General features: G+C 46.7%; 1 protein-coding gene across 1 annotated transcript; it reads right to left on the bottom strand.

Annotated features, from left to right (window-relative positions):
- Positions 1 to 1,781: 1,781 nt before the first annotated feature.
- LOC129386390 (uncharacterized) lies at positions 1,782 to 7,383 on the bottom strand. The gene is made up of 4 exons (XM_072287641.1): positions 7,058 to 7,383; positions 4,692 to 4,915; positions 3,637 to 3,745; positions 1,782 to 1,794 (listed from the first exon to the last, which is right to left on the bottom strand). Exons 1-4 carry the CDS (start codon positions 7,381 to 7,383, stop codon positions 1,782 to 1,784), a joined length of 672 nt encoding a protein of 223 aa, XP_072143742.1.
- Between the last annotated feature and the right edge of the window lie 1,158 nt (positions 7,384 to 8,541).

The following is an 8,541-nucleotide window of genomic DNA, read 5'->3' as shown; positions in this document are numbered from 1 at the left end:
GTCGCTTCGGTGTTTTTTCTTTTTTATTATTATTATTTTACTCAATTGTAGTTAGACGGGTAAGCGACGAAGTTCGTCTGCAGTGCAACATGCGGTTGAAAGGCATTTCGCTAAAGTTCGGAATGCCGTTTGCCGCTTATATTGTTTTCCGCTTCTTTACCGCGTTGGGCTAGCTCGGCAGCACGACTACATGAGCGCATTGTCTTGCATGTTAAAGCTACAGAAGTTTGCAAGAACTGAAATTGTTAGTTTTATGTGGCCCGGTAAATCCTCGCACCAGCTGTCGCGCACTTCATGTTTTTACATTTATTTTATGCGTGGCTTCGCCCGTGTTTAACTGTTGCTAGTTGCTTCATGCATAACTCTTGTTTCTTTTGAGCTGCGAGGTTTTCACCCTGCCTCGTTTGTAAAGGGTATAAATCACGCTGTGTCTTATCGGAATGACACCAAGCAAGTGCTTCTTTAACAGCTTTATTCATTTCGCCCGAGGGTACCTTAGATATTGTGGTTTTTTGGGAAATGTGTTTAGAAAATAGGTAGCTCAGGGCGAGAATTGCTAATAGTTACTGCATATGGTATTTTTGTTCTATTTTTCGCCGATCCATTTTTCGCTGAGTAGTTCGCGTCACGTCATCATACCTTGATGCTGTCTGAGCAGACTTAACACGCCGAGTGATTTGTTTGTTTCACAACGTAGTCGCTTCTTGCAAGTGAATTTTGCACTCAGCTGAATTATTTCTTATTATGCTTACGCCGCATAGGACTAAACCCGGCCTTGCCGCCAGCGCTGTATCTAATTTGACTGGCGCTGCTCTGCCTTTAAATATATCATGTGGCCCTTCTCTCTAGTAACATTTAAAAAAAGTACTGCAATGTTAGTCACACTATAGCTTTGTACGTTTCCAAGCAGTTCCCTTAGGGAATTTAAAATTGCAAAAACTGCAGCGCGAACGGCAGTTCATCGGCGGTACAGCGCTAACACGCGCTTTTATTAACCCGTGCGTTTGGTGGCTTCGTTGACTATAGTGTACGCGTTTCTATCAATAAATTCGCAATTATTCTACTTCAGGCGACTTTCACTACACTTATTCGGCGGCGTCACATGTATTCATCGGCAGAAAAATCACAACGGTATATGCAGACATCGCACCGTGCGGATTTGTTATCTAAGTCTGCACTAACGACGGGTGCTTATTATTGAGGTACAGAAGCAGCATTACGGCAAGGGTAGAATTAAAGAAAAAAAAAACGGTCGAGACATCACATTAGTCAACAAAATTTGTCGGCTAGTTTACATGAGCTCCACTTCATGTAAATGGTCTTCATGGCGTTTGTCTGCGGGACGCACCTGGCGCGTATGTGGACCATGTTGCCCCAAACACCGGTAACATCTTGTTCATACCCGCTCCCACAGAGGTCTGCGTCTTCCCTACAGCTGTCACCGCAGAAGAAGCAGTCTGGCGCCCGAACCAAGGACAAATCGCAGCCGCGAACTTCAGTCACCCTTGCTGCAAAGCGTTGTCGTCTGCTACTGCTCCCACGCGTATTGTTGGAAGCGCCCGCTAGGTGGCTATCAGTGGCGCCTCCATAGGCGGTGCACGCGGCCTATAGAGCTAACCGAAAATTGCCCGAGCTGCATATCTCAAAACACCTAGAACGTATCACGACTTTGACAATCACCCTCGCATAATTTCTGCTCAACATTTTTGCACAATTTCTCACTGCAGCCAACCAGAAGTAGATTTTCCCCCGTCCGTATGCCACGACCATTGAGCTGAGGGTCAAGTGAATCCTCTGCGTACCCAATTTGGCTTCAATTCACTTTAGATTGCTGAATACTGCTACACTCGAACACGTTACTAAAGGCTCGGCCACGTCGATGTGCCCCATTCTGTCAGCAATGGCAAAGGAACAGTTTTGCATCCCCCCCCCCCCCCCCCGTTTCTCGTAATACCTCGTCAAATAACTTGCGCATATGGTTTGCAACGGTGATCGAAATCTTAAAAAAAGAAAAGAAAACAGGAAAGAGAAGCCTTTGTGACATGAATGGCTAAATTTAATCAAAATCTAATTACACTGTAATTACGAGGATTATATAGAAAATGCAAGAAGTAACATGCAACGACCTCAACTTTCTTTCAGTGGAGTCTGCAACACCTCAGACTGAAAATTATGTAACTTAGACGCAATTATTGACAGTGCATCGCAATTCTGACTCAGTGGCTTGTAGCACCAGCGAACAAATAAGCCCATTCGCGTATTGACGCGATAGCGTTAAGGTCCTCGTGTCGCAAAAAATCCTATGTCGACGTCGATGTCAATTCGCGTAAAATCATTTCGAACCACAACCATGCAGCCCCTCCGCGTGGCGCAGAGGCGTTACTGAACTAATTCCTCAAAGTAACATGCGTCAGAAAAAATCGTGAAGTAGGACCTAAACGCAACCTACAGACATGATAGCATCGAATTGTAAATTGAATGTACCAGAAAACGAAATTCGGTTACGCGGAAACCCAAACACAAAACCCTTTTCCAGCGTTTCCACCATTCATAGAGCGTCGCGGCTCGCCCGGTTCCTTGCAACAACACTATCCAGATGGCGCTCGCCTCCGCGCATCCGCAGGAAAGCTGCGGCTACCGGGAAGCATGGCACGCAATCAGGGATCTTTGGATGCTATCGCGTTCCACTCTAAAAGACGAAGCTTAAGCGTCCTCCAAACTGTTGTGTTCGTACCGAACATACTGGCTCGAGGCCGACGTCGCCACATTATACGCGCATGCACGCACGCACGCACGCACGCACGCACGCACGCACGCACGCACGCACGCACGCACGCACGCACGCACGCACGCACTGATGGATGCGCCGTACGTTGGCCCACCCCTACCAAAATCTTCATGCATTTTCTAAGGAGCCCTGGGTATCTCTACGCGTATTCCGTGCGCATGATGGTCTGCCGCCGGGCACTGGAACGATAGCTTTCATTCTCGAGTCAGGTCTACAGTTAGTGCTCGCTTCGCATCAGGTTAGAGCGAGGCGTTGTGTGGTTTTCGCATAGGGGGCAAAAAAGAAGAAAAAAGAAAAGAACGGAGCATTGCAGTGGAAGCTTGTGCTTCTTAATGCGTTTTGATGAAACCTAACGTACTACACCAAAGAAAAGCTTCTGAAAAATAAAAAAACGGCATCTTTTCTTGACCCTCTAAAAATATTTGCCTTGGCTCGTCAAAAAGCATCGAACATTACCACACCATGCTTTAATCATCGAACCGCCGTTGAAGTCTCAATCATGCCACCTTTATAGTCTCGCTGGTTCTCCCGACACATTTCAGTGACAGAAAATGTTGCGCGGATAGCGCAGCGGGATCGGAAATGATATGCGCTAAGATAATTGGTTTCAGTCGTTTCTGGATAATTTATTTTTATCCTGCGTTCGGGTGCATGTGCTCTAGCAAAGCGAGTCGTGTTCGACAGAACGCCGTGTGGGGTGTACGCGGAACACTAGTTCTACATTCACATTCTCTCTCTCTCTCTCTCTCTCCCTCGCGCGCGCGCGCGCGTAGGCGAGCGAGTGGGGTCGGAGTGTTCGTGTAATTTCTATAGTAAAAAGTGCAACGAAGCAAATCGGTGTGTCTGACAACACTGTTAAAAAAACAACATTGTTCACAATGTAACACGTATAACTTCGAGAGGTCTCACCGTTCGATGCATCACGCAACCTGAGGTCATTCGTATCATAAGTGGTATCTGAAAAACATAGAATTACATGCATGACTTAGAAAGAAAAAAAAATGAAACGATAGAATGAAACAAGACGTCTCCGATTTCTGGCGAATTTGGCAAGAGCGTCAGAAACCGTAATCAAGGTACAGGCTCCATCTACTTCTGGACTCTTGATCACATGTGAAACGTTATAGCCATTTAGGCCTCGACATTGTTTCCCTATGTGTTCTGTCTTGCTGTTCGTCCTTTTGTTTGTCTCCGTGTCGTCATTGATGTGTTTTTCGGGGGTGCTTTTTCATACACCTGTGTTTGTCCACCATCTGTCTCTTCAGTGAGTCAGTCTACCGATCCCAGCATAGGCATGTCAGATGATTACTGCCTACCCGCCTGCGTGCCTGCTTGCCTGCGGTAGTACACTCAGCTTCCCGATCAAGAAGTCACTACAAGTGCTGTAGATTACCTCTACGAATCCGGGTATTCGGACATTTCGTAAGACGTGTTTCTCAATTGATTTTAATTCTTGACTTCATGCAAAAAAAAAAAAAGAAAGAGAAACAATGGGGGCTGGCAGGGACAACTCTTTTCATGTGACAGCAATTTGATGGAGTCCGTGCTGATGGTGATGATGATCGATGTGACCTTTTCCTTTGTATCGGGTGATCTACGGGAGGATGAAACTCGCATCTGACCTCTAATATATGAAAAAAGCATGCTTGCAAGAAGCTTTTATACCCTTACAGGCAAACATTTGTTAGTTGCGAATCAAGGCTTCATTAGCACAGATAATATATATTGGCCAAGCGTCACAAACGAAACGATGAAATCACACTAAAGACAATATGTATAACAATTATTATCTTGCTGTTGCACAAAAAGAGGCTGTAACTGTAATGTTACATTCCCGCCTCGTACGATACGTACAATACAGCGGATCATTGGCGATGTGTTTGAAAGTGAAGCGATGACTCACTGATGCTCTTGGGCTGGCCCTTGTAACCGGGCGGCAGGTACATGAGCTGCGACACGATGCGGTCGTCGTGCGGCGACTGCGGGTCGGGCCACACGTTCGGGAGCCTCGACAGCCTGCTCGACGGACGAGGCCATTCGGTGCCGTTGGTGAAGAACCAGGGCAACTTGCTGCGCGACCACGACGGGGCCGGGTCGTCGTGTCGGTGGTCGGCTTGCTCGTTGTCCCTGCACGTAGGTGCACGCGGATAGTGACCCGTCGGCCGCGTTCGGTTGTTTTAGTGTGCGACGACAACGCGCGTTTTCCTCTCTGACCATTCTATGCACCCTCCCACCCCCCACCCCCCCACGAAATAAAATAAAAATAAAAAAAGAATTACCCCGCCTGATGCCACGTAAAACTGTAACGGGTTGCAGTTACGCGATGGCACGACACTTATCCTGCAACCAATAGCTTGAATGAATTTGACATGGATGAGTCAGTAGAAGCCGTTAATTATTAGGCGATCTCTTTAACGCGCGCTCACGGGTGAACAAACATCCGTCCGCTGACAACATGCTACTTGCTGCTGCAAATGGGATTGCCATTTGCGATAACGAAGAAGCGTGTTCTACATCTGTCGCTATCGCAGCATTGATATGGTGCGTCATGACCCCGATAGGGGTCATCGAGTCTCCATCTACTTCTGGATTCCGTGTGCGAGCGTGTGGCTTTTGATTCTTTTGCTTCGCATTCGCCAAGTCTGCTCTGTTGTTACCTTCATGCGTGCGCAGGTTATTCGGTTTGAGGGAGCGGTGAGCTGGCAGAAACGTTACCCCTTGGTAACCACTGGGGTCGTCGCCATCGCTGTCACGAAAGCTACGGTCTTCTCGGGCGACGTTGACTCTTCGGGATAATTTGGCACGCCTGTGACGTTCCTGTCCCGGTACACAGTAGCGATGCCAGTGCCGTCCTGCTTGATGTGCCCTTTCTGCTTGCCTTTCTCCCAAGCCCAGGCAATCCTTAGGTGTAACCTCCATAGCTGGTTTCTTCGCGCTCACTTCGTTCAACTTCCTTTTGACCTTTAGTTTTGTTTTTCGGTGGCGTCGACGTCTGCGCCGTTGCTGCTTGCTGAAAGAGATACCACAGCAACTGTCGGAAGCTGCCCAGGCACCGGCTCAGATACGCGGCACCTCCTTGCACACCGTCCTGCAGCCTTTCACCTTCGGCCCGTCCTGGCTTGTAGACGTCCGTCCGCTTGTTCGTTTTGAATGCTTGTGTGGTTCTCAGAAATGGTTTGCTCTAGGGGATCTACATTCTGTCTGGCGTCAACTGCAGAAGTCGCGAAGCATCACTTCGACGCTATAGCTTAATTGTTGCTATTGGTCAGTCTCCCACTGCCTCCCCCAGCGCGCTCGTCATGTCGTCCTTAAGTTCCTCCATTGTTCGAATATATATATATATATATATATATATATATATATATATATATATATATATATATATATAAATTATAACGGAGTGAGGTTAAGGATATAGGACGGTAATTCTGTACTAATCTTTTACTGCCAGCCTTATGCACAGGCACGAGACTTCATGTCCAAATCTTTCGGTTCCAAGCCTGTTTGAAGAGGCAGATTGTACATAACGCCTAAGTTTTGAGGAACAATACTGCGGGACTTCTCAAGTACATATAACGACATGCCGTCCGGTCCTGTATCCTTGGAGTTGTCTATAAGACCACACAGAAAGCGATCCAAGCCAGCATAGTCGATTTCGATATCAGCCATCTCATCACCAGGTTTTGCCGACTGAAAATAAGTGTTAACTGTTTCTATTTCTTCTATGTCATTCGTTATGCTTTTAGCTGCTGATATTAAATATGGAATAGCTGTGTCATCTTTTCTGTCGTTTTTAACGTACTTGGATTACGGTGAAGGTCTATATATGTTAAGCTTGGCAAAAAAAAAAAAAAAAGAATGTCTTGCCTGTTTTAGTTGTACCTTTAGGTGTTTGTTCGCACTCTTAAGCCTTATCTCATTAACGAATAATTTTTTATGCAACGCGTAGGGCAGATAACCGGTATTATAGCTACAGCATGGGTGCCACGAGAATAAAAGCGCAGTCGGCGGCGACAAGGAACTAAGTGTTCCAACGAAATTAGGAAGTATGCACGCATATAAGATGAGGTCAGCTGTCACAGGACGGAGCTATAAAGTGAGATCGTTGGAAGAGGCCCAAGTTCTGGCAGTGTACATAAAGAAGAAGAAGAAGAAGAAGAAGAAGAAGAAAAAGAAGAAGAAGAAGAAGAAGAAGAAGAAGAGGATGATGATGATGATGATGATGATGATTATGATGATGATGATGATGATGCCTTGGCGCGAACCAACCTGAAAATCTGGCGCTCCATGATCCTGCGGTCCCGCTCCGTCCGGCTCTCACGCCCGTCGTGCTCGTCTCCGTGGCCCTCTTGGCCGCTGACCTCGGCGGCCCTCAGTCGCCCCTGCCTCCAGGGCGGCCGCCAGGCGCTCGAGGAGGTCATCAACTTCATCTGGAAGCCGATCAGCATGGCGCAGCTGGCCAGCGCCAGGGCCATGGCGCAGCGGCGAAGGAACCGCATGCGTCGGAAAGGCTGCCACAGGACCATGGCACAGGCTGGCTCTGCTACAGGTCTTCGCAGTTCTTCACAGTTCTTCACAGAGCTGTCCGCGGGCATGAACGAGGATTCAGCGATGAAGCGCGCAATGAGAAAAAGAAAAAGAGGTGAGAGGAAAAAGAAATGGCCGAGTATTGTCCTTTATTATTGATTGCAATGGTAACTTGAGGTAGTACCATTCGTTCCGAAGGTAACACGAAGCTATAAAGGAAACCCTATACGTGTCTGTTTCTTTTAGAAAGAAACATCCTCAGTTGAAAACGTTGTCCTGATCCGAGTATCGAACACGGGCGTTGGTGCTGAATTTAATTGATGCCTGGGCCTTACCTTCCTTTTTGAGGAAACTATGCGGGTAGCCTTTGCACAGCTTCTTGCTACCCCAAATGGCAGTATTTCTCTTTCACGAAGCTTTTTCCGCCTTGCGCGCTTTAGCAAAAGCTGATTCATCTTAATGGTACCCTTCCGTGAAGCAAGGATGATGATGGTAGCCTTTGGGCCGTCACGAATACAGAATAATGTTTCGAACCAGTCAATGTGGAATACTGACAGTACGAAGAGACACGTGAATTCGAACATTTAGATCAAATTGCCTTCTTTTTCTTGGACAAGGGTGGGCTTCAAGAAGCTCCTATTAGCAAAATCACCACGCCGATTCCATACCAATTCACAACATTCTTAAAATTACACCATATATTGTATACACACAAGGAGTGACTTTTGTTTTAGCCGTAGTATGTAGTAAAGGACGTGCACGAAATCAATGGAAATCACTACAGGCTTTGCGGCTAGACAGGAGGTAGTTTCTAATGTGCACCGAGTATCGCACAACTAGAATAAAGTTGTTAACTCCCGTGGAATCGCTGTGGTGATTTCTGTACTACGAAAACAAGCACGTTTGTGAGCGTGTATTTGAGTGAAAATATGTGTGTGGAGGACAATGTGGCGAAGCACGGGAAGGCGTAAATGCGTGAGAAAAGCTTGGATGCTCGCCTTTATAGAACATGTGTGGCGTGGTATGCGAATGGGCGAAATCTGTTTCCGCGAATATGTTCAGTGCAGATGCATTACTTATGCATGTAGAGAGTAACTGTTTCCTCATGTTTCTTGTCGCAAAAACTATTTCCTTTTTGCTTAGACGCAGAGATAAATGTTTAATGTGGTTTGACAGGTGTGGTGTCACGTGTTCAGTTGCCGTTTCAGTTAGGATGATTATTATTA

This window comes from Dermacentor andersoni, chromosome 4 (assembly GCF_023375885.2).
Source record: "Dermacentor andersoni chromosome 4, qqDerAnde1_hic_scaffold, whole genome shotgun sequence".
Classification (NCBI taxonomy): domain Eukaryota; kingdom Metazoa; phylum Arthropoda; class Arachnida; order Ixodida; family Ixodidae; genus Dermacentor; species Dermacentor andersoni.
The sequence above is the reverse complement of the archived record's forward strand: the minus strand, read 5'-3'. Positions and strand labels throughout refer to the sequence as shown.

Coding starts and splice junctions, on each gene's coding strand:
- LOC129386390 (XM_072287641.1), bottom strand. CDS start 7,383: ATGCCCGCGGACAGCTCTGTGAAGAACTGTGAAGAACTGCGAAGACCT. Junction 4,916..7,057: donor ATGGAGCGCCAGATTTTCAG/GTTGGTTCGCGC, acceptor ACCTACGTGCAG/GGACAACGAGCAAGCCGACC. Junction 3,746..4,691: donor GGGCCAGCCCAAGAGCATCA/GTGAGTCATCGC, acceptor TATGTTTTTCAG/ATACCACTTATGATACGAAT.